The 25,506-nt window shown below is 31.0% G+C and overlaps 12 protein-coding genes across 12 annotated transcripts; 9 read left to right on the plus strand and 3 right to left on the minus strand.

The window, feature by feature from the left end:
• Window positions 1-51: 51 nt before the first annotated feature.
• DFA_00310 (uncharacterized protein) lies at window positions 52-1,222 on the plus strand (the record flags this gene model as incomplete). The annotated part of the gene is made up of 4 exons (XM_004357969.1): window positions 52-61; window positions 462-516; window positions 583-948; window positions 1,036-1,222. 4 exons carry the CDS (start codon window positions 52-54, stop codon window positions 1,220-1,222), a joined length of 618 nt encoding a protein of 205 aa, XP_004358026.1.
• A 134-nt stretch (window positions 1,223-1,356) lies between these two features.
• DFA_00311 (uncharacterized protein) lies at window positions 1,357-4,982 on the plus strand (the record flags this gene model as incomplete). The annotated part of the gene is made up of 10 exons (XM_004357970.1): window positions 1,357-1,388; window positions 1,438-2,233; window positions 2,297-2,380; window positions 2,450-2,776; window positions 2,861-3,130; window positions 3,208-3,366; window positions 3,448-3,719; window positions 4,128-4,184; window positions 4,295-4,630; window positions 4,694-4,982. The coding sequence occupies 10 exons, from the start codon at window positions 1,357-1,359 to the stop codon at window positions 4,980-4,982; spliced, it is 2,622 nt and encodes an 873-aa protein (XP_004358027.1).
• A 233-nt stretch (window positions 4,983-5,215) lies between these two features.
• On the plus strand, window positions 5,216-6,270 carry DFA_00312 (uncharacterized protein; the record flags this gene model as incomplete). The annotated part of the gene is made up of 3 exons (XM_004357971.1): window positions 5,216-5,270; window positions 5,647-5,682; window positions 5,765-6,270. The coding sequence occupies 3 exons, from the start codon at window positions 5,216-5,218 to the stop codon at window positions 6,268-6,270; spliced, it is 597 nt and encodes a 198-aa protein (XP_004358028.1).
• Window positions 6,271-6,756: 486 nt separating this feature from the next.
• On the minus strand, window positions 6,757-8,078 carry DFA_00313 (uncharacterized protein; the record flags this gene model as incomplete). The annotated part of the gene is made up of 3 exons (XM_004357972.1): window positions 6,757-6,787; window positions 7,710-7,731; window positions 7,979-8,078. The coding sequence occupies 3 exons, from the start codon at window positions 8,076-8,078 to the stop codon at window positions 6,757-6,759; spliced, it is 153 nt and encodes a 50-aa protein (XP_004358029.1).
• Window positions 8,079-9,126: 1,048 nt separating this feature from the next.
• DFA_00314 (uncharacterized protein) lies at window positions 9,127-11,326 on the plus strand (the record flags this gene model as incomplete). The annotated part of the gene is made up of 2 exons (XM_004357973.1): window positions 9,127-9,151; window positions 9,261-11,326. The coding sequence occupies 2 exons, from the start codon at window positions 9,127-9,129 to the stop codon at window positions 11,324-11,326; spliced, it is 2,091 nt and encodes a 696-aa protein (XP_004358030.1).
• A 375-nt stretch (window positions 11,327-11,701) lies between these two features.
• Window positions 11,702-12,751, plus strand: tmem111 (uncharacterized protein; the record flags this gene model as incomplete). Its single annotated transcript, XM_004357974.1, has 3 exons — window positions 11,702-11,862; window positions 11,973-12,066; window positions 12,155-12,751. 3 exons carry the CDS (start codon window positions 11,702-11,704, stop codon window positions 12,749-12,751), a joined length of 852 nt encoding a protein of 283 aa, XP_004358031.1.
• A 92-nt stretch (window positions 12,752-12,843) lies between these two features.
• DFA_00316 (uncharacterized protein) lies at window positions 12,844-13,827 on the minus strand (the record flags this gene model as incomplete). Its single annotated transcript, XM_004357975.1, has 3 exons — window positions 12,844-13,110; window positions 13,182-13,644; window positions 13,769-13,827. The coding sequence occupies 3 exons, from the start codon at window positions 13,825-13,827 to the stop codon at window positions 12,844-12,846; spliced, it is 789 nt and encodes a 262-aa protein (XP_004358032.1).
• Window positions 13,828-13,937: 110 nt separating this feature from the next.
• Window positions 13,938-16,313, plus strand: DFA_00317 (uncharacterized protein; the record flags this gene model as incomplete). The annotated part of the gene is made up of 6 exons (XM_004357976.1): window positions 13,938-14,684; window positions 14,820-14,906; window positions 14,978-15,304; window positions 15,391-15,651; window positions 15,732-16,085; window positions 16,284-16,313. The coding sequence occupies 6 exons, from the start codon at window positions 13,938-13,940 to the stop codon at window positions 16,311-16,313; spliced, it is 1,806 nt and encodes a 601-aa protein (XP_004358033.1).
• Window positions 16,314-16,480: 167 nt separating this feature from the next.
• DFA_00318 (uncharacterized protein) lies at window positions 16,481-17,956 on the plus strand (the record flags this gene model as incomplete). Its single annotated transcript, XM_004357977.1, has 3 exons — window positions 16,481-17,290; window positions 17,351-17,431; window positions 17,516-17,956. The coding sequence occupies 3 exons, from the start codon at window positions 16,481-16,483 to the stop codon at window positions 17,954-17,956; spliced, it is 1,332 nt and encodes a 443-aa protein (XP_004358034.1).
• Window positions 17,957-18,038: 82 nt separating this feature from the next.
• DFA_00319 (uncharacterized protein) lies at window positions 18,039-18,673 on the plus strand (the record flags this gene model as incomplete). The annotated part of the gene is made up of 3 exons (XM_004357978.1): window positions 18,039-18,287; window positions 18,401-18,484; window positions 18,551-18,673. 3 exons carry the CDS (start codon window positions 18,039-18,041, stop codon window positions 18,671-18,673), a joined length of 456 nt encoding a protein of 151 aa, XP_004358035.1.
• Window positions 18,674-19,622: 949 nt separating this feature from the next.
• Window positions 19,623-21,903, plus strand: DFA_00320 (uncharacterized protein; the record flags this gene model as incomplete). The annotated part of the gene is made up of 7 exons (XM_004357979.1): window positions 19,623-20,318; window positions 20,392-20,475; window positions 20,594-20,677; window positions 20,752-20,835; window positions 20,912-21,163; window positions 21,247-21,510; window positions 21,607-21,903. 7 exons carry the CDS (start codon window positions 19,623-19,625, stop codon window positions 21,901-21,903), a joined length of 1,761 nt encoding a protein of 586 aa, XP_004358036.1.
• A 73-nt stretch (window positions 21,904-21,976) lies between these two features.
• On the minus strand, window positions 21,977-25,426 carry DFA_00321 (uncharacterized protein; the record flags this gene model as incomplete). Its single annotated transcript, XM_004357980.1, has 6 exons — window positions 21,977-23,203; window positions 23,286-23,625; window positions 23,690-24,524; window positions 24,613-24,787; window positions 24,902-25,114; window positions 25,394-25,426. 6 exons carry the CDS (start codon window positions 25,424-25,426, stop codon window positions 21,977-21,979), a joined length of 2,823 nt encoding a protein of 940 aa, XP_004358037.1.
• Window positions 25,427-25,506: the final 80 nt, after the last annotated feature.

The following is a 25,506-nucleotide window of genomic DNA, read 5'->3' on the forward strand; positions in this document are numbered from 1 at the left end:
AGATCAATAAAGAAGAATATAATATTATCAAGAAAATACTACAGGATAAATATGGCAGGTAGTACATATATATAAATATGTGCAATCAAATTTTTGCCTTTTTAGTTTGAAGATGGGGTTTAGGGGGGTTCAATCAATGAAAAATAATAATGTTCAATCAATCAAAAGATGGGGGTAGTGAATAACATTGCAAAATAATGTACGTCAACCCACCATATATATATGTATGGGTCGACCTATTAGTAGTCGGAGCTGTGAACAAAAAAAATTCACCACCAATTGCACAATGATAGATCATTCATATCATATCATCAAACCTTTTTTAATTATAAAAAAGTAACAACAACAACAACGGCGATAAACCACCAACAAACATTTATTTATCTATCAGTCAGTCTCTATCTATCTATCAATCTAGTATAGTTTTCTACATATTTATTAATAAATTATCAATTAAATAGGAATGAACTTTAGACCAGCCAACGCAGCTGTTTTTTTAATTTTTGGTGTTGCATGGTATGATGAATAATGAATCAATACAAATAGATTTAACCAACATTGGTTTTTTTATCTGCTTTTTAGGATATTACTAATAGTATCATTTGGAACTTATTGGTATCGTATTGATGTTAATGATTTGACAACCTATGTCTATTATAACAAGATCAAGACTGTGGGCTATCATGGAACTGGTGTGAGCGATTTGGAGGAAACAGACTATAACCAGAGATTTGTTCAAATATTCAAGGCTTCTCTTGCATTTTCAGTGTTGGCTTGGGTAACCCTCAGTTTGACATTGATGTTTATCATTCTATCGTTGGTTGGTATTCTCGCCAAAATCCCATTACCATTGTCCAAGGTTACAAAGATAATCCTTCCAGCGATTGCTCTTGTCTTTTGTCTCTTATCAATGTTTATCTTTGTTGGTTTGGGTGATGCTAGATATAGGTATGTCATTATTTAAAATAGTTATTTACACTGTGTAACATATTTTTATAACCAACACTAATATTATATTATATTGTATTCGGGTAGGGATTGTGTCGACATCAATGGAAGAGAAAGTTGTGTTCGTGAAGAATTCAAGTTTATGTATGACAATGATAACGGTAGCGTTGGTGGTCCCTACACTGGCTGGGCTGCAGTTGTCGTAAGTACCGCCTTTGTTTTAATTGGTGGAGCCTTATCATTTTTATTAGCCAATTATGATCCAGTCTCTTAAATAAGATAAAGATAAAATATTAATAAAAGATACAAATAATAATAAATAATGGTAATAATAAATAATAATAAATAATAATAACAATACAAATAAAGATATTTATACAAATAAATAAACAAATAATAAAAATAAAAATGAAAATGAATGAGTCAAGTCTTGGTCTCGAGTTTATCTAAAATATTAATTATTATAATATACTTTTTATTAATAAAAAGTATGAACGAGACAAATAATAATACAACAACCACAACATTTTCAACTATATTTAAATTAAAGTATATAAGACATTTGATATTCAAACATGTTGAAGTTATATCAAAACAAGTGTCAAGACCAATTGGTGATAGAGATCATAAAGCTAATCGATCATTAAGTGGTAGGGAGATTATCAAGTTACCCAATCTTGCTATGATCAGCAAGTATGCAATGCCTTGGTGTTTTATCAAACATTATCTACCACCTGGCATAGATAATGTATTATTGGAAAGAAGAATAGATGTAATCATTCGATACTGTATTCATCGTAATGCTGAGTTGGATACACTCAAACATCTGATTGATGATTGGTCACCTGATTTCAATCCAAAAGATAGAGACCAAGCAACTCAATATTTCTCTCATCTAGCACTAAATATAACGTTGGTTGGTAATAGAGAAGTTTTAGAGTTTATACTCAAACGATACCCAAAACTCAATCTAACCAATACAAGACCAAGAGCTGCTGAACGTGGTTACCTATCTATCATCAAGTTATTGGATTCTCTTGCATCTCAAGAACCAGAATACACAAGTTCTGTCATTGACAAGGTAGTTGCAAATGGTCATTTACATATCTTGGAGTATCTTTATAATCAAGGTGAGGATTTGCCACCATGGTTGATCAATACGGCTTCAGCTAATGGGCACCTGTCTATTGTAGAGTGGTTGCATCATCACGATAATCAAAATAACGATCGTATATACACTGCTATGGATAGAGCTGCTCAAGGTGGTTTCTTTGAAATTGTCAAAGTATGTAAAAGTAACATTGAATGAATTGAATAATATCTAATCATTTTCTATATTTATATATAGTTTCTACATTTTAATCGCGCAGAGGGTTGTTCAGAGAGAGCAATGAATTCTGCTGCACAGATTGGGAACCTTGAAATATTAAAAGTAAGATTATATTATGATTCACGAATGTTAACATGGAACTAACTAACAAAACACTATATAATTATATAGTTTCTACATTTAAATAGAACAGAGGGATGCACAACCAATGCTATGGATCAAGCATCAAAGAACGGATTCATTGATATTGTTATATTTCTTCACGAAAATAGAACAGAAGGTTGCACAGTAAATGCTATGGATAATGCAAATAGCTTGGAAATCATTCAATACCTTCATAATCATCGCACAGAAGGATGCACAAAAGCAGCCATGGCAAGAGCCACAGAAAACGGAAAATTAAATATAGTCCAATGGTTACATTATAATAGAACAGAAGGTTGCACAGCGGATGCTATGGATAATGCAATTGAAAATGGTCATATTGATATTGTCAAGGTAATTATAGATATAAATTATTAATATTTAATTATATATTATTTATTAAAATATTAATATTTATTATTTTTCTCTCTCTTTTAGTTTTTATATGAAAATAGGACAGAAGGATGTATAATTAATATTTTAGACACTGCAGTTTATAGGAACCAAAGTTTAGAGATGATTTCATATGTTTTAGATACTATTGGATTAGGAGTACAGTTTACTTTGACAACTGTCAATTATGCTGCGATCAATGGTCGACTAGACCTCATAGAATATTTCCATCGACATTCTGCCTCATTACCCAATAAATGGGCAACCACTACAATGGATTTTGCAGCAAAGCATGGTCGTTTAAATGTTGTCAAGGTATAAATATAGAATAATAATGATCAAAAAATAATTGAATTTTAATATTAATATTTTTTTTCTACATATATATATAGTTTCTACATTATAATAGGACAGAGGGATGTACTTCAGATGCTATGGATCAAGCTGCAAAGAACGGATTCCTTGATATTGTGATATTTCTTCACGAAAATAGAACAGAAGGATGTACAACTTTAGCTATGGATCAAAATGATCACTTTGAAATTGTCAAGGTAAAAAAAAAGGAAATTATCTTAATCTTTTATTTATTTACTATTAATTTAATAATTTATTAATTTCTCACTCTCTTTTAGTATTTACATTATAATAGAACGGAAGGATGTACTTTTGAGGCTATTGACAATTTGTCACAATTTGGAAATATTGAAATGGTAAAATTTCTACACAAAAATAGATCGGCTGGATGCTCTGATAATGCATTAAACATTCGAAATACCTCTGATGGTCAGTTGATGAAAGAATTATTTAAATATCTATTAGACAATAGATTAATTTTAAAAGACCAAATTCAACCATCCCATTTAAAACATTTCATGGTGAATAGAGTTTATGAAGTTTCAGAATTGTTTAATCAATTCTTAAAAAATGACAATTAAAGAAAAATCAATCAAATTTTAATCAATATATATATATATATAAAGGTATGGATTTATTTATAATTATTCCTTATCTATCTTGTCTATCTATCAATCTTAATCAATACAGTTCTAAAATATAATCTATAGTTGGCAAGTCTGATTTTTTAAAGAGGGGGTTTAACATCCACCCATCTTTTTTTTTTATGACACACACAATGGTCGACTGTTATTTGAACATGGAGAGATGTGGGAGGTGAATGATTTAAATCATATATATATTTATTTTAAAATCATCATTGTTACAACACTATTTATTAATCACTTTTTAAACTTTAAGAAAGAGATAATTATTAATATATATAGGTTTAATTAATCATGTCTTCAAAATTGTTTAGTATTATAGTATTAACTTTATTAGGAATATCATGGGTAATGTTGATTGTTTCAATGGGGTATGCATACATATAAATATATATACAATCACTAAAGAAGATGTAATTAGAACCTAACCTAACCCATATCATTTCAAATATTTATCTATTTAATTTATTTTAATATTTAGAGCATATTGGTATAGATATTCTGATGCATTTGGAAAGGTAACCTATATCAATTTTGAAAAGATGAAAGTACCTAGTGGAAATGTATTATACATTGTCTATGATGATAGTAATAGACATTATTTCGAGATATTTAAAGCTTCGTTGGCATTTTCAGTGATGGGTTGGTTTGTAGTAACCTTTAATATTGTATTTGTCATTCTCAGTATTGTTGGAATACTCGGTAAAATACCTCGTGCTCCAATGGGAACGATTACCAAATTCCTTCCTTTGGTAGGATTTTTATTTGCATTTTTGGCAACATTTATTTTTGTTGGATTACCAAATGCTATGTATCGGTATGTAAACAAATTCAAATACAAACAATCAAATCAATTAACCTTTTACTTTATTGTATTTAGTGATTGCAAAAAACTAAATAGACAATGTGATAGAGATGATTATAAATTTATATACGATGAAAGTAATGGAACTTGGGGTGGACCTTATGCAGGTTGGTGTACTGCAGTTGTATCAATGGCCTTGTTATTAGCAGCTTCACTTTTATCAATATTCTTGTGTGATTTTGAAAGTGACAACAACAACAATAAGAAGAAGGACTCTACTACTCCTCCTCCTCCTGCTGCTGCTGAAACTCAAACTCCTCATCAACCAGATCAACAACCTCAACACCCACAACAAGCATTGTAAAAGAAAATGTAAAAAAACAACATACCCTACTATATTATCATTTTGAAACCCGAGGAGAGAATTATAAATTAAAATAACAAAATTCATTCAATATTTTTAATCATTGTATATATTTAGTAATACGTACACAAAACAAATATATAATATATAATACAGAATTGTCACAAATAATTATTTGTATTTTTGATTTCACACACACCATAAATCAAAAACCACATGTGGTTTCTTGTAAGATGTACTATTTTCACCGTCGTCACTCACAATTTACTGGTCTCGAATACCTATTAGGTATGATAACAATAATAGAATTCTACAGAGAGGAGGAGAGGAGAGGAGAGGGGTCAGAAGATATTGAGAGTGATTGATTAATTAATTGATTGACGATGGGGATTTAGTAATATGATCAATAGAGTATAGTAATATCACCGGACAAAAGAGTGAGTTGAAAAAGGAAATTAATTTCGAACCAGTAGCATTAGTAGTAGTATCATTATTTAATTATCTTTTTTTAGATATTTAATATATAATACTATATTTAGCAATAATTTTCCATTCATATATTTTTTATAATATTTTATACACAAAGAGTCTAATCGATTAGTTTCAAAAAAAAGAAAAAAAAGGATGGTGTATAAACCAAATGTTATAGTCTTTTCATTATTAGTTGCAAGTTGGATATTAATAATATCTTCATTCCCAAGTATGTTAAAAAATAAAATTAAGAGGATTTATTGATTGAATGTGAATATTAATCATTTTATAATTTTTATTTTTGATTTTAGCATATTGGTATCAAAAAGAAGAAAATGGATTAAAAATGAGGTTTAATTATAAACAAATAGAATATGAAGATAAGGATGGAATGGTGTGGCAGGGTGAATTCCCAAATGCAGAGTCTAGAGAATTATCAGTTTATAGAGCTGCATTTGCATTTGATATCATTGGGTTTATGATCTTGTCGATTACCATTTGTTTGGTGTCTATTAGTTTTTTCCCATGTAAACTTGCACCGTGGTTGTCATCGATCACTAAATACTTTCCAATTGGAGCATTGGTATTTTGCATAGTGTCGGTGGTTATTTTTGCAGGTGCTCTCAAAGAAGCTCGTCACAAGGATTGTGTAAAGATACATGAATATTGTGATGACAAAATGTTTGACTTTATAGTTCAAGATTACAATGGTCTTTCTCAACACCCAATCCATGGTTGGGCATTCCTCATCATTGCTACCATCTTTTTAACTTGTTCAACAATCTCTTCAATAGCAATTAGTGATTATACAAAATAATCAAAATACTCTTCTTTAAAAATTAATAATACTATCATTCAAACCAACTATCGATTCCAAAACATACCAACGTAAAAGTATGTTTGTTTGGTTTGAAGAAACAAAAGAAAGAAAAACCAATCAAAAAAAAAAAAAAAGAAATAAAATTAAACAAAAAAACATTTAGAAAATAATAATTAAATCACTTGAATCATTTAAAGATCATCCTACCATTCGGGGACATCTTGAAAGTTGAATCGATTACCTTTTTCTGAAAAAAAATCAATACTAAAAATGAAAAATCAATGCAAACTGATCATTGATCTAAAAAAGGTATTGGGTGGTACAGTTTCCGAGGTCATGGTCACGTGATTTCGGCAAATATAATTGATTCAATTCCAACGCCTTTCGTGTACCAACGGTTAAAGTTTAGTTTAGTTTGTATTTTCACGATCTGTCCTCCTGCTAAACATCATACCTATTCTATTATACTTTTGGGGGTGACTATCAATCGATCATACGATAATATTTGAGAGATCTAAATAGTAAAGAGGATGGTTAGGCTCAAGAGAAGCATCGGCCTAGAGAAATATCTTGAAAAGGTGCAACATCAGCAAAATGCCCTCCAAAAAGAAATTTTTGTTTTAGCCAAAAAAGGACTTGACGATTAGCCAATTGCGTCAGAGGGTCATGACCCCTCGATGACTAAAATTTCAATTATGAGATTCGATGTTGTTGGCTGTTTCTGCAAAACAACAAACAAAGGAATCTTCGTCAATCAATATGTGTGTTTTGTTTTTTTTTTTTTGGTTGTTGGTGCGCCTCAGCTTCACACCCTACCCACTCACCCAACATTTGTTTCATTTGTTTGCGTGTGCATTACCCATACCCATAGATTAGGGTAGGTTCTGTTGGAGGATGGTAGGTTTAGGTTTAGGTTTGCTTGTCAAGCGGTGGGCCAACCAACCAACCAAGCAAGCAAACAACCCATTCCACGATCGTTAAAGAAGATAATAATAATATTAATAATTAATAAATTGAGCCCTGCCTCCCTTCTAGAAAGCGATAGGGAGTGAGGGAGGAACTTCACTCTATTATTACTTTTTTAATACAACAACAAAGTAAATACAACATATCATAGAAGAAGAGAGATAGAAAGAGAGAAAGAGAGAAAGAGAGAGAGACTTATAAATACAAGCTATAGATATTTCACATCTTGATCGGGCTCGTCTTGTCTTGTTGCTGACGATGTCCTTTGGACTTCCCTCCCTGCTTGCTAACTCCCTCCTTTATCAAAAACTTTTTTTCATCTGATTTTCGCTTGGATCCATCCATCTCTCAATTGAAAATCAAGATCTATCATAGTTAAGCTCAACTATCAGCTGATAGCTGCTCTTCTTTCTTTCACACAAACATACTATATATATATATATATTTCTTTCATTTACCTTTTCACATACCTACTAAGTATATAGTAGATACCTATATTTATATTTATTTATATTTAAAGTAGTTTTAACATTTCACTATTATGAACCTCCTATAGATGATAAATATTAAAAGTTGTAAGTTTTAAAAAGAAATATAGAATACCTATTGTTTCAAAAGTCACCTCACCTCACCTCACCCCCACCTACCGACCTACCCATCTGTCGACACACACGCGATTAGGTATTCATTCTACAAACCACACACCATGTTTTCAAAAAATGTCACCAAAAATCGTCACTATCACGACTCTCGTCTTGATCTACCCATCCACCACCACCACCACTACGCCACTCTTTGCAACCAACTACACGCTCTTTCCATTGCCATTTTAAAAACATTTTGTTTTAAAGATAGTAGAGAAAAAAAAAAAAAAGTCATCCCATAGATTTGGTTGGGAATAATAATAGTAATCCAATGATCCAAACATGATGACTATTATTATTATTCATGGTTGACAATGACACCAACAAACCTTCCAAGAAAAGTCGATCCATTTATCACCCCCTCTCTGCTCCCTTCTTACCCTTGGTTCGTCTGTTATTAAATCGTTTACTCATTCTTTTAGTTTGTTTGTTGTTCAACAACACACTTTTTGTTTTTTAAAAGTTGACTACTCTTTTTTTTTTTTTTTTTTTGTATCTTTACTACTTCTACTACTACTTCTCTATTCTAATTCCTCCTTTCTTGACTGTATTTTATTCCGTACCCCTACCATATCTTCCAATCCCTTTCCATACCTACCTACCTTCACCAATCCAATTATTTTTTTTTGGATTCCAGACCAATCCAATTGTCAATTTTTTAGTGTAACCGAATCCTTTATACTATCAACTACTTTGAGATCTTTTGACAGATGAGTTGGGAATGACAAACTACAGACGTTTACAAGGGAGGGGGGAACAAGGACCTATCTTTGAAAATATTGTTGTTTTGGGTGTCAACACTGCCATGCCATTTGACAATCGATTATTTAAAAATATATTGGATTATGACAACGAGTTTGTTTTACGATTAAAATAACAATAACAACAACAACAACAACAAACTTTAAAACAACAAACAATTACAAAACCGATAAAATATAATTATTAATAATTATTCTAAACAAATCCAAGAACAAACGATATCAAACAAACATTTCCAAACACCTTTTTAAAAAAATATATTTATCCATCAATCAATCAATCAATCATTATTATTAATTGGCCATTTCAACCCAGTTGGTTTGGGATTTCTATTCAAACAAATCAATCAATCTTACTAATTTTATATCCTTTTAACTTTTTGAAATAGGCTAAATATATTTATTTATTTATTTATTTATTTTTTTGAGGAGAGTAAAGATACTTTTTTATTTAATTTCCCATTTCCTTTTTTTAAACAAAAATGGAACCATATAACCAAGAAGACAGTAAGTAGTACGAACAAATAAAAATCCGTTTAAAAAAAACAAAATTAATTTATTGATCAACTTTATTTATTAATCTTTTTGTTTTTTGTTTTTTATCTTATTTCCCTAGAAACCTTTCCACCAGATTATAAGACTTTATATTCAGATTTGATTAAAAAATATAATCATTTACAAGAAGAGAATAATGATCAAACCAAAGAATCAAATGCCAAAATCAACAGACTTGAAAAAGAAAAGAAATATTTATTGGATAAATTATTAATCTTTGAAAATTTAGATGAAAAAGATAATAACCAAAATAATCAAAATAATAATAATAATAATAATAATTTTTCATTTGAAGATGATTCAGACAATGAATCTGAAAATAATAATAATAATAATAGTATTAATATAATAATTGAAAGGAAATCCAAAACAACAAGAATATCATCAAACAACATCAACAACCATAACAACAACAACAATCTAATTAAATTAGATTCAGCAACTTCATCACCTCCACTTTTTTTTCAAAATTCAGCAACCTCATCACCTCCCATTAATCCCAATTTAACAACATCTTTGAATTCAAGATTTTCACCAATTACTCATCACCCTATATCATCCTCATCATCAACAACATACAAGAATCAATATCATTCATCTCCACCACCACCAGCGGCTGCTGCTGGACATCAAAATACTCCTTATCAATATGAAGAATATCATCAATACGATTTGCCAACTATTAATAGTAGTAGACATCATAATCATCACCACAACAGCCGGAATAATAATAATAATAATAATAATAATGACCAACCTAGACAACCACAACAACAACCAAGATATTCACCTCCATCATCACCAACCACGGTTGTGTATCCATCTTTAAATAATTCTCCACCTCCAAAATCAAAATCAACGCCAGTCCAAACCCAACAACACCAACAACCCCCAAGACCCAATTTCCCATCACCTCCCAATACATCTTCTCATGGTGGAGTTTATCCTCCTCCTCCCCCTCCTTCTTCTTCTCAAAATCATTTCCCAAATTTTAATAGTCATCAACTTTATCAACATCATCATCATCATCATTCAGTTGTACGTCAACCACCTCCACCTCCACCTCCACATCCACCTTCACAACCACCACAACAAACCCCATTACAATTTATACATTATCCTATAACTAGGTCCTCAACATCAACAACATCAACACAACAAACCCGTCCACAACCTACATTACCATTATCACCTCCACCAACTCCCTCACCACCTCCACCACCTCTTCTTCCCACTACTCCTCTACCAACACCCTCACCAACATCACACAAACCAAGCCAAAGAGGTGGAAGAAAAAAAGGTAGGGAAGGAAGACTAGGAGCACAATTACATATTAATCCTGGTATTAATGAAAGGTTGGCAAGTGGGGAGGATCCAAAGGTTGGCGAGTATAATTTCGAAGGACCCCCACCAGTTGCCAAACCAGGACACTGTGCAGCCTTTGGGAAGAACCGTCTGTGCAAGAGTAAATCATTGGTCAATTGTAAATACTGTTGGCATCATGCACCATTGGATCCAAACTCTGATTTTAAATGGTGTGAATATATTACCGATCATCAAGTTGGCAATAAAATAGTTGGTAAAAAGTGTAATGTTCCAGTCTCCAAAGCAAAGAATAGAAGATATTGTGGTTACCACGTTCCAAAAGAAATATCTGAAAATGAACAAAATAATAATAATAATAATAATAATCAATCATCAATGGAGGTTGTAGTAGTAACTGGAAAAAGAAAAAAGAATAATAGTATTATTGATAAAGATTTACCAGAAAATAGAAAAACAGCTAGATATGGTGGTGGTGGTGGTAGTGGTGGAGATGATAATGATAATGATGAAGAAGATGAAGATGATCATTATTCATATTCTTTTTCTGATCATCAAACTGGGTCATCTAGTCCATTACCTCCACCATCATCATTCTCACCATTCTCACCTACCAATTTTACAAGTAGTGTTTTATCTACATCAACTACATCAACTTCATCAACCACTTTACGAAATCCTTTTAGCAGCCGTGCTTACTTTGGAAATCATCCAAAAAAACATAATAATAATCAAAATCAAAATAATAATCAAAATAATAATCAAGATAATGACCAAGACAGTGATCAAGATAGTGATCAATAAAAATAATATATTTTCCTTTCCCACCAGCTTCATCCAACTTCATCCTCTTCATCCAACTTTCATCCAAATGAATAATAATAATAATAATAATAATAATAATAATAATAATATTGAAAAATATTAAATTTGAAATCGATCAATCAAACAAACATTAAATATATATTTAACATTCTACTCAGTGACTACTTTTTATAAAGCTTAATAGAGTTGATCTTATTATTCTTTTGTGTTTTATTAATATTTAATTTACAATCCATGAAATGAATGAGGAAAAAATTTTCAAAGTCATCTTGACATCATAACTCTTACAAAATTTGAAGATCATTCGTCTCTAGAGCTAAATTAAAGAAGAATAAGAGTAATAAGAGAATAAAGATGAATGTACAAGAGGCATTAGTATTAGACCCAGCTATTAGAAACTGGGTAGTTATACCTATTGCACTTATATTGATATTCGTCAGTGCTTTAAAGTTTAACATTGCAAACTTGATGTCTCAAACTGAAAGAAAACAAAGTCTACAGAATATAATGGAATTGTAAGAAAGATAAGAGATGATTGATTAGATAGATAGATAGATAGATATAAGAATAGATATAGATAGATAGATAGATCGATTACTAATCACACACAATGAATGATTATTAGACAAACAATACTTAGAGCAAAAAGATTAGCAACCAATTCAAATAGAATACCATATCAATCATTTAATTCAAGAAAACAATATTTTACAAATAGAGTATAGTATATCATACATAATATGATATTTAGAGACATAGATATATAATGAAACTAATCAATCATTTCTTTCTTTCATAATCATTTAGGAAACAGGAATATTAATAGCAAAAGAAAAAAATACATCATCAAATCCAATGGGAGTATTGGGTAATGCATTTAAAGATCAATCGGGAGTGACTGATATGTTGAAAGGTAATATTGTAAATTTTGTACCACAAGTTGGTTTGATGGCATGGGTCAACCATTTCTTTTCTGGATTTGTTGCTGTAAAGATTCCATTCTTCCCATTGACCATTCGTTTCAAGACATTCCTTCAACGTGGTATTGAAATGTCATCACTCGACGTTTCCTATGTGTCTTCACTCAGTTGGTATTTCCTCTGTTGGTTTGGTATGGAGGGTATCAACTCTATCCTCCTCGCTGAAAAGTATCAACCAAACTCGACTCTATACGCATCACAACTCGAACAAGGTGTGCCACCACAACAACAACCAATCACTCAACTCTACACAAACGAACGTGAAAACATTGAATTGATCAATCACGATTGGTTAATGGAAAATGTTGAACAAAGATTCTTAAACAAATTAAAGAATATTGAAGAAGTCAAACAATCCAACAAAACATCTACAACTAAATCTTCTTCTTCTTCATCATTATTAAAAGATAAGAAGAAAAAGTAATAATAGAAATCAATCATAATTTAATCTAAGCATCGTATATGTATATTTACAAAAAATGGGATCATTGGATCACATTATTATTATTATTATTTTTAAGAGTTGATATTCATTGCATTATGTAATTCCATTCTAGAGGTTATATTTTGTAATTGACTGTCATTGATTAAAGGTGAATGGGTCCATAACAAAATGACATTGGATAGAATATCAAATGTTAATTGACTGGCACTTGTTAGATCGCTTGCTATAGATTGTTTCATTTGAAAGTCTTGTTCGTAATTGGTCAATGTACAACACATAAAATCTATAAAATCAAATAATGATACTTCTACATTGTTTATACCTCTATCATTCATTTTCTAAAAAAACGTAAAAAGTAAATAAGGATGGATGGATGGTAGATAGGTCTCTCTTTTTGGTGTAAACATACATATATTTCATTTTGATTTAAAGATAAAGTTGTAGATAATATCTTTTGAGCATCTGTTTTAATATTATTCATTTCAATTAAAAATGATTCTATCATATTGATATGATGAATGATTCTACCAATTGGACTTCTATTGTTTCCACCATTATTATTTGTCTTTGTTGTTGATGATGATTCTTTAACTGATAATAAATCAACATCATTGCTTATATTTTGATCATCATCATCATCTTCATCTTCTTCGACGTCATCTTCACCAATATCTTGATTCGCTTCATCTTTATCTTCTTGTTGATCGTTATTTTTGTTTATGATATATTGTTTTCTAGGTCTTGATTTTTGATAGTTTATAGTATCTATACCATCGAGTAATTCATAATGTAGTATTGCTAGACGCGATTGATCAGCATCACTTCCAACAGCTTGTACTCTTTGTATTAATCTATGTAAATGTGTTTGACATCTTTGATTGTAATAATCAATCTTGCTTACTCTACAAAACCAAAACCAATCAATCAATCAACGTTAGTTATAACATGTTTGTTACAATATCTTCTTCTTGTATTTATTCACACACAAATACATACACATCTTGAAAGTTGTTATATAGTCGTTTGACATTAATCGAATATGATATGAGAGACATTAGATTATATTAAAATAATAAAATCTGAGGTCAAAGATACAGTATCGTCGTCTTTGCAAAAAAGGTATTTCTTGTTAAATTTTAGTTTGTTTTAAAAGATAAGAAGAAAAATGAATACAACTACCACAACCACAACAACAACCTTTCATAGTATATTCAAAGTATCAATCATTAGAAAAAGAATATTCAATCATATTGATGAGATATCAAAACAACAACAAAAAATAAATAATAGTAATAATGATGGTGATGAGAATGTTAATATTTGGTTAAAAGGTAGAGATATTGTAAAGTTACCTTTTCTTGGTATGATTGTTCGTTATGCAATGCCATGGGACTTTATCAAACATTATTTACCATCAAGAGAGAATGATAATGTATTGTTTGAAAGAAGAATGCATACAATTACAAAGTATTGTGGTCACCGAAATGCTCGGTTGGATACACTCAAACATTTGATTGATGATTGGTCACCTGATTACAATCCTCAAGAACCACATTCAAATCAACAAAAACAGAATGCTGGTTTATCAATAGAATATTATTCACAATTGGTTACATCGATTGCTGCAGTTGGTCATGTCGATCTATTTGAGTATCTTATCACTAGGTATCCAAATATCAATATTGTAATTGATGCTAAAATAGAAGCATCTGAAGCTGGTCATTTACCAATATTAAAGTCATTAGATTCTATTAATAGAGGAAGAAGTGGATTGAAAGATGATACTTTTGATTTCCGCAAGGCTATATCAAATGGACATTTAAATGTTGTCGAATATTTAACAGACAAAGGATTTAAATATACTGGTTCAATTTCAGCTGCTGTTCAAAGTGGTAGATTAAGTTTAGTAAAGGTAATATAATATAATATGATATATATATAATATAATATAATATAAATTAAATATTCTTTATTTATTCATTATCTATCTCTCTCTCTCTCTCTCTCTCTCTCTCTCTCTCTCTCTCTCTCTCTCTTTTGTATTTAGTATCTTCATTATAATCAAACTGGTATGGCAGTGAGTCATGATGCAATGGATAGAGCTGCTACTATGGGTTCATTAGGTATACTTAAAGTATGTATAAATAATAATAATAATATCTTGAAATTATTACTATAATATTAACCAATCATTTATTTAATTAGTTTCTACATGAACATAGACCTGAAGGATGCTCAAAAATTGCAATGGATAAAGCATCAGAAAAAGGATATTTGGAGGTTGTAAAATGGTTACACGAAAATAGAAGTGAAGGAAGTACAACTTGTGCTATGGATTTGGCATCAAGTTTAGAGATGATTCAATATCTTCATACACATCGTACAGAGGGATGCTCTAAAACTGCTATGGATTATGCTAGTGGATGTGGTAGATTAGATGTCGTCAAATGGTTACACGAAAATAGAAGTGAGGGTTGTTCAACAGCTGCCATTGATAGGGCATCCAAGAATGGTCATTTTGATGTTGTAAAGGTAAATATATAATAATAATAATAATAATATAAAGTATACTTTACTTTACTTTACTAATAATTTATTATTCTTTTTTATTTATATAGTTTTTATATGATAATAGAACTGAAGGATGTTTGTCAAATGCAATACATGGAGTACTTGATTTAGAGATGGTTGAATTTCTATTTACCAATTTAGGTGCTAGAAGTGGAAGATCGACAATCAATGATCTGGTGGGTCGTGGTAGACTGGATATCATCCAGTTTCTTCACGAGCATGGCGATGAAGGTGACGATGAAGATGATGGTATTTGGTACTATGCAATGGATGAAGCTGCAGAACAAGGTAATCTCGAAATGGTCAAAGTATGTAATACATCATAACCATCACCAATTTCATCAAGATTCTAATTATAATCATTATTTTTATTATTGTTATTGTTTAGTGGTTTCATACTAATCGTACAGAGGGGTGTACAAACTATGCGATGAATCATGCAGCACAAAAAGGATATTTGGAGATAGTAGAGTTCCTTCATAAACACAGAACTGAAGGATGTACAACCTTTGCTCTTGATCAAGCTGCTCGAGGAGGCCATTTCGAAGTGGTCAAGTTTCTACATTTTAATCGTACAGAAGGATGTACAACTGATGCGATTGATGGAACATATAGATTGGAAATAATACAGTTTCTTCATAAACACAGAACAGAGGGATGTACTCGACATGTATTACATTCAAAGGCACCAACAACCGACGATTTCTACCATGTTTTAAAATATGTATTGGACAATAACATGGTATCTAGATATCACATTGAACGCATATACAACAATCGGTCATACTATAATCAAGAATATGAATTAAGACATTTATTAGGTCAATATTTATCATCAACCAAATAATCCATAAATAATAATAATAATAATAATAATAATAATAATAATAATAATAATAAGAAGATTAAAATAATAATTGAATGGATTTATTTTTAATAGTTGACAACTAAACAAAATATTTTAATCTAAAATCAGAATTTTTCCTGGATGTTGGACAAGATTAACCCTTCCATCCTTCCATTCCTCTGGTGAAAGCACCAGCTACCCATTATAAATTAAATCATTTCGACTGCCAAAGATCAACACTAAAAAGGGTGGAAATAATAATAAATCGGCAATGAAAGTTTCATAAAACTATGAATCCAGAATTTAGAAAGAAATTTTCATATGAGATATCTGAATGGATGCGGTACAAGTTGATGATTATATTTAATGAAATGAACATGGTGATCACAAATAATAATAATAATAATATTACATTTATTAATTTGTTTAGGTTAACAGTTATTAAAAGATTAATATTCAATCATGTTAGAGACATATCGATATATAAACAAGGTGTTGGTGCAAGAAGACATGGAGGACATGAAACACAATCACTAAAAGGAAGTGATATTGTAATGTTACCAGATTTTGGTATGATCTCTAGATTTGCAATGACATGGGACTTTATCAAACATTATCTACCCGACAATGATAAAGCAGTTGATATTAATATCAAGATGACAATGAAAACAAGAGGTAATGCAATCAGTCACTATTGTAAACATACAAGATCAAACTTGGAAACTCTCATACATCTGATTGATGATTGGTCACCTGATTTTGATCCAAACTCTTATTGGGGTATAGTATCATCGTTGGCAAGTAATAATCGTTATGATATATTGGAATACCTTATCAAGAAGTACCCAAACATTGGAGTGTTTAATGCAATGGAAAGTGCAGTGGTCAGTGGCAGTCTACCAATCGTTCAACTATTACAATCTTTCAAGAAACCTGCACTCAATACTATAGTCAATGCAATCAATATAGCTGCAGACTATGGTCATCTCAATGTAATCACTTATTTGCACGAAATGAATAATAATTCAAATATTGGCAAATCAAATTATTATGAAACTAGTACTATTGCAAGTTCAAAAGGTCATTTACATGTTTTAAAGGTAAATATACAAATATAGAAGAAACAATGAATTTATATTAATGTATTAATGTTTATTTAGTTTCTACATGAAAATGGGTATCCATTCTATTACGAGGCAATGGACAAGGCAGCTGCAAATGGTTATATAGAAATTGTAAAGGTATTTATTTAAATAATAATAATAATAATAATAGATGTATTGTATTTATTTATTTATATTTATATTTACCCAATATATTATTAGTTTCTACATGAAAATAGATCAGAAGGATGTTCAAAACAAGCAATGGATAAAGCAAATAGTTTAGAGATGATTCAATATCTTCATACACATCGTACAGAGGGATGCTCAAAACAAGCTATGGATAATGCTAGTGGATGTGGTAAATTGGATGTCGTTAAATGGTTACATGAGAATAGAAGTGAGGGTTGTAGTACTGGTGCAATGGATCATGCAAAAACCTTTGAGATTGTTCAATATCTTCATACACATCGTACCGAGGGATGCACAAAAGAAGCCATCGACACTGCTTCATTGATTGGTAGATTGGATACAGTAGAGTTTCTTCATTTCCATCGTACTGAAGGTGCAACTAAAAGAGCAATGGATTGTGCTGCCTACTCTGGCCATTTAAATATTTTACAAGTACCCTATCTATCTATCTACCCATGTCAAATTAATTAATGAATTATTAATTATTCTTTTTTTTTTTTAAACCTACTATATATAGTTTTTGTATGAAAATAGAACAGAAGGATGTACAACAATGCAAGTTATGGATAATGTTATAAGTGATCATAAATGCAATATTGAAATTATTTCATTTCTACATGATCATCTTGGTGTTACTTGTACGGCTGATTCTGCCAATTATTCTGCGATGAATGGAAGATTGGATATCATCCAATATTTACATCAACATTACAGTTCAGCAGCATCCAACAATAATATTAATATATGGTCAACCAAGGTAATGGATAATGCAGCAGAATATGGTCATATTGACATTGTTAAAGTGAGTATATCTATAGTACTATAAATAGATAAATATGCAAATATAAATATAAATTAAAATAATTAATTTCTCTCTTTCTTTTTCTCTCTGTTCTCTTTGATTATTAATTTTAGTGGTTACATTTAAATCGAACAGAAGGATGTACAACTGATGCTATGGATAAAGCTGCACTAAAGGGTAAAATGGAGATGGTTAAAGTATGTTGTAACTTATATAATTCAACTAAATATTTATATTAATATTAATATTAATTAATTATTTAGTGGTTACATTTAAATAGAACAGAGGGATGTACAGAGCAAGTGTTGGTATCACCTCGATCATATTTGAATACAGTCCTTTATCTATTGGATAACAAACTAGTCAAACCAAAAGATTATAATTAAAATTATAGTTTTCTATGTACATTTTGAAATAATAATTTAAAACCTGTTGAACCAACAAGTTGTAAGTAGTAGAATACAATAAAAATTATCTATTGAATATTATTTGTTAAATCTTACCCTTAATGTTGTACTTTCTTACTTTATTAAGTAAGTGTGACAAGAGAGAGGAGAGCCGTGGCGACTGACCAAATACTCTAACCAAGTCATCACCAAGAAATAGAGTTGTAACAAGAGCAATGAAATGGTGGTGACTTGGTTAGAGTAGATGAATATGTGTATCGGACAATGAATACCTATAAGGTGGTTATTGCGTGATGTATCCAAATATTAAAACTTGTTACTATTTAACCATTTGACTGTGACCATGTAATGACGAACCTGTGAGTCAAGATACCTAATTAATGCTACGTTACTTACAATATTTATTAACCACTCTTTCTTCCAAAATCTATTGTTGAATCTTGTTGGATCATTGATATATTCATTCTTTTACTCTATAATATATATAACTTGATGTTCTTTGGTACATACTTCTCGCGAATGGTGCATAACTCTTTGCTTTGTATTAGCATTTGGTATAATGAAGAACCAATTTTAAGAATTTAAACATTCTGATGTGACTTAAAATTGTAGTATGATTCTAATACTGCTGCAGTTGATTGTTGTACTCGCCTCATTGACATCAATGCTCTTCGCGATGAAGACCAAGCCTGTTTGACTGCAAAGGCCAATCTCCACCTCGAGTGCATCAAAAAGAAACAAGAACAACAAAGACTAATTAATGTTCGAAATGGGTCTTGTCATCTGGTATCGGTCCATTTTCAATAATGATTATAATGATTAATTAGTCTTTGTTGTTCTTGTTTCTTTTTGTTATCATTATTGAAGAATAGAAATTTTTTTTTTCAAATCTTTTGAAAATGTACGAGATAGATACACAAATACATAAATGACCACCACTATTAATACATTTCATAGTATCATTGCACAATCATACATTAGACAATTAATATTCAATCATGTACAAGTAATATCAAAACAAATAGGAGGAATTGATATAAAGGATCCAAAGAAAAATCGATCTTTACAAGGTCGAGATATTGTAAAGTTACCTCATCTTGGTATGATTGCTCGTTATGCAATGCCATGGGACTTTATCAAACATTATTTACCACCCGACAAGGATAGTGGTGCAGTATTGTTTGAAAGAAGAATGCATTCAATTACAAAGTATTGTGGTCATCGAAATGCAACATTGGATACACTCGTACAACTTTTGAAATGGTCACCTGATTATGATCCAATCGCCACCGACAACAAACAAGGGCACCTCTTTCATAGATACTATTCGTATCTAGATACTGCTCTTGTAGAGTCTGGTAACATTGACATTATAAATCATATCTTGTCTAGGTTTCCAAACTTCAAAATTAAAGATATGGATGGTGCTGCTCAAAATGGTCATTTATCGGTCGTAAAGCTACTACATTCTAGAGGTGTAACCTCTACTTGTAGTGCAATGGATTTGGCTGCTCAAAATGGCCATTTATCTATTGTAACTTGGTTACATGAGAATACAACTCAAGGATGTACTCAATCAGCCATCTCCAATGCTGCAGAAAATGGTCATTTAGAGATTGTAAAGGTATGAACGATTAATATACTTCATGAAGTATATATATTTTATTAAAATGATTAATTATTGTCGTTTTTTATAGTTTCTTCATTTTAATCGTAAAGAAGGATGCACAACCGATGCTCTTGATGGTGCAGCGTCAAATGGTCATTTAGAGATTGTAAAGGTTAGTATAGTATAATAATAATAATAATAATAATAATAATAATAATAATAATAATAATAATAATAATAATAATAGTTATATCGAATCATCCATTTTGACTAATCAATCAATTTTATAGTTTCTTCATTATAATCGAACTGAGGGATGTACAACTGATGCTCTTGATTTGGCATCAGAATGTGGTCATTTTGAAATTATCAAAGTATTTATATATATAGCATTACAAAGACAAGATATCAGAACAATAACAATACTAATACTTTATTATTTTATTAGTTTTTACATTATAATCGTACAGAGGGATGTACTTTTAATGCTATGGATTATGCATCATCGTCAGGCCATTTGGAAATATTAAAGGTATTTAAAATATAAATTATATATTGATTGAAATGGAACGGATCAAGAGTACTAATTAACCAATGAACTATTATAGTTTCTTCATGAAAATAGAACTGAAGGATGTAGTACCTATGCGATGGATAATGCTCACAACTTAGATATTCTTATCTTTCTTGACAAAAATCGTACAGAAGGTGCAACTACTCATGCAATGGATAATGCTGCTAGATTTGGAGGAAATGAAAAATTAGATTTAATTAAATACCTTCATGAAAATAGATCTGAAGGTGCAACTACCAATGCTATAGACTATGCTTCAGGTAATTCTAATATGGAAATTATAAAGGTATAAATTTATAATTTAATAATTAATGTAGTAATTAATTAATTAATATACATTTACTAACCTAAACTTATTTGTTACTATAGTTTTTATATGAAAATAGAACTGAAGGATGTTCAAGAGATGCTATAGATTATGCAATTCGAAATAACAGCAAGATAGAGTTGATTGAATTTCTACGCGATAAACTAAATGCTCAATGTTCAGCTGCTGCAGTTCGATTTGCAATTTCAAATGGAAGATTGGATATTATTCAATATTTGCATCAACATTTTTCATTAGATACATCGATATGGGAAGGTTATCCAATTAATTTGGCAGCATTACATAGTCAATTTGAAATTATTAAAGTAAATAGAGAGAAAGAAAAAAAGAGAAAAAGAGAAAGATGAATATTATTATTTATCAATTAACCTTTTCTTTTATTTTATTTCTTTTTTTTGTAGTTTTTACATTATAATCTTCGAACAGAAGAACAATGTTCAACGAATGCGATTGATGATGCTGCTACAAAAGCAGGAAATTTAGAGATTATCAAATGGCTTCATCAAAATCGGTCAGAAGGATGCACAGAGTTTGCTTTGTGTTTAAGTCATGCCAATACTGAAGAGATTGTTCAGTACTTTTTAGAAAACGATATGATCCCTAGAAACAAGTTAAACAAACGATTCGTCGAGCATCTCTCTTATTTTTCTTATTATGAGGTAGCTGCCTTGGTCAATCAATTCTTACAGTCCAAATAAATTTAACTCTAGAGTGAAAAACAACTTTATCTATTCCACAGTCAATCAATTTTGTTATCATTTAACTTGGATTTTATTTTTTAAACATTGAAGCCAAACTTTTGTTATTTTTAAATTTACCAGCAAGTAAAGAGAATATATCATTGGCCAACTGATTATTTTCCTTTTCTTTTTCCGAGGCACCCTTACGAGAGGTTGCAGACATGACTCTTTTAATTTGGTAAACCATTTGTTTGAGATGGACTTCAATTTTTTTGAGTGTACTAGACAGCGCAATCTTGTTGAGTGCTTCAAGATATTTGTGGGTAGCTTCAACGTCTTGATTGAGCGAGGACATTTGGGCGAGGATAATGGGTAAAATGAGTTGAGTGGATTCACTGACTTGCTTTGGTTGAGCAAAGAGACAGTAAGACACACATGTGTCAGACAATTTGGGTCTGCACATTGGGTTGTCTCGAATTGCCTTGGCAAAAGATGGCAGGGCCGTTTCGATGGCAGGAACAGCATTTTGACGGTTGAGTTCGATTGTTGTTGCTATCAACTCTGACGCTCTTTCGAAAAGTTTGTTTCGAGATCCAGGTTCTGGTTGGTTGCCCAATGAGATCTTGTCAATAAGAGTTATAAAGGATTGGCTGGTGATGTCCATCATTTGGGCTTTCGACAGTCCGTAATAGCCGGACATCTCCACTAGCTCTGTCGAATGTTCGATTTTGACCGTCGACCAAGTATCTCTTGACGAGACGAGATCCAAAAAGAACAGATTATAGTAGGATCTTGTTTTTGTTGCGAGTGGGCCAAATTTGTGGCGGCAAATGTTGTATAGGTGTGGGGTCAGGACACATGCACGCCCGTGGACTTCAAAGTGTTCGTCGACAACCATTTTGGGAATAAACACAAGGCTTTCAAAGTATGGTGTCAACAACTTGGCATCGACATGCTCGCATATCGCACACAGCAACCGTAGACCCATAATCTTTTTTTCATTTGGACGATTTTGTTTAAAGCAATAGCCTAGAATGAGTTTGATTGTAAATGGCAAGTACAATGCAAAATCACTCTTTAACACTTTGCAAATCTCTTCCAATGCAAGAAAGAATTTCTTTTCTACGCCAACATAGCCATCGATGTCGGTTGCCATTGTTTGCATCATTTGGTAAACGTCTCTTTTCAACATTTTCTTGTCACCAGTTTGTGTTGTTGCTAATTCTACCAATGCATCCAATGCAACATTACGAATTCTCGATTCAATAACAATATTTGTAATTAATTTGATAGTCTCTTTAGAAAATAATTTATAATACTAAATAAAAATAATTAATTAATATAAAAAGAGCAGATGGTTGTTGATTAGGGTTTCTTTTCATCACATGTGTTGGACTTACAGGTTTAAAATCAATTTTTTTATCTCTAATCATATAGATAATATTAATCAATACATATTCATTGACAGAAGGTTCTCCAAGATTTACAAGATACTCCAAGTTACTAATGATGGTATCTTTGTGTTTGATTTGAACGTTTCCAACCTTGTTAAAAGTGGTAAGGAAACTACAAAAGACAATGCGGCTACGATTAGCATTGGTATGTCTTACCAAATAACCTAGGGATTCAAAAATTTCTGAGGAATAGGATTCAGTAATAGTATCCTTAAATGAACACAATAAATCACCCAAAGCCCATTGAACTCTTGGATCTTCATCTTTTGATCTATCTAATAAACATCTAATAAAAAAATAAAAAAATATTAATAATTTATAATTTTTTTTTTTTTTGAAATTCTACCAACCTCATAAAATCTTTTGTAATTAAATTTGGAGAGATTGTTTTGGCCGTTGGCGTTATTGATTCTATAGCAATACATCTAACACTCCAATCAGGTGATTTTAAAAGATTTGGTATTTTTTTTAGGAAAATGGAGATGGCTCTATTACCCAGGCATTCATGATGAGGCAGCTGTTTAAAGATGGCTAGTTGTTCAACTTCAGATTCGACGGGGAATACTCTTCTTTCCCACTCCTTCAACTCCAAAGTAGTAGTTGCCAAGATTGCCATCCATTTGTATGCCATATCGACCAATTTATCAATCCTTTGATCTGCATTTTTCCAAACATTGTCATTTGCCACGATCGAGACGTAAATGATAGTAAAGAGTTGGTTGTAAATCTCTTTGCTAATGTCAGACTTCTCGTCCAATGCACGAAGAAAGGCATCGGAAAAATTGGTGACCTGCGATTCCGTGATCCACAACCGCTGTTTATGTTTGACATCGTCCACGAGGAAACTAACCAGACCTTTGGCAGAGTCGTCCTTTTGTTTGATGGCATATTCCAACACTGGAATCACATCATCCGTCAGACGTTGAAAGATTAGTTTTTGTGGGTACGGTGCCGAGTTCATGACCAACGTTGCTGTTCGTAGTGCCTTGTATTTAACCTTGTCCGATTGATCACCTTTTAAACATCCTTGCAACGCCCTCTCGATCAACAATGCCATTTCCTTTGATCTATTTTTATCTGCAGTATAAACTGATCCCAGTACAACAAGTGCATTTCCCTTTAAATTATCATTCTTTTGTACTTTTGTTGATGTTTCCATAAAATTAAATATTTCTTTCCAGTCACCTTAAAAAATAAAAAGAAGATAAATAAAAGATTATATTATTATTATTATATATATATATATTTTTTATATATATATTTATATACCTACCTCTATTATAAATAGCAGACATTGAATCTGTAATGCCTTTTAAAACAGAGGTCGGTTGCTCAACCTTTATAAATCTAATCAACTCTATTTGGATAAATTCCCTTGTTTCACTATCGAAATGTGACCATGAATTATTAATACAATCTTTTAAAAAATCTAAAGCGTGACGTTTTGTCTAAGATAAAGAGAGAGAGAGAGAGATAAAGAATTTGTGCTAATATTAATAATAAATAATAATCATATGATTATTATACTAGTTGTTTTGTTTTCTTTTCTATTTCTATTTTACCTTTTCATTAATTGAACTATCTTCACAGATTTGCAATATCCAATGAGTTACTCGATCATTTTGATTACCTATAGCTTTGTTTAATTTTCGATTTACTTCCGATACATGTGCATCTTCATTAAATGTTGCAAAGAAATTAATAAATTCAGGAGGTACTGATGATGATGTGTTTTTAGAGTTATTCATCCTCTCTAAACCTTTCTCTTCTAATACCTATAGGTATCTATTAATAATCTATCTAGAGTTCTCTTTCACTTTGATCTGTACTGTACTATATAGTGAGTGGTATCAGCGAATGAATGAACGAATGTTTTTGTAAACTAGTTTGTCGATGTGGTGAACATGCACGAATCGAAATTGTCAATTTGTAGTATCATCCAATCAAGACAACATTGACAATCGAAATGAAGATGAAAAAGAAGTATTGGAAAAGAGAATCAAAGATGCAATCACTCTAAACACAACACTAGATTATTTTGGTTATAATATTACTGATGTTGGTGGTGATTGTAAGCCTACGTACATTTAATCGTCTAAGATAAAGAAAAGTAGTAGTAGTACCATCCCATGGTCATAGATGTAACAGCTACCATTGATATGATGGG

This window comes from Cavenderia fasciculata (assembly GCF_000203815.1).
Source record: "Cavenderia fasciculata unplaced genomic scaffold Scf_Dfasci-F-a-11f03.f1-5, whole genome shotgun sequence".
In the NCBI taxonomy this organism is placed as follows: Eukaryota; Evosea; class Eumycetozoa; order Acytosteliales; family Cavenderiaceae; genus Cavenderia; species Cavenderia fasciculata.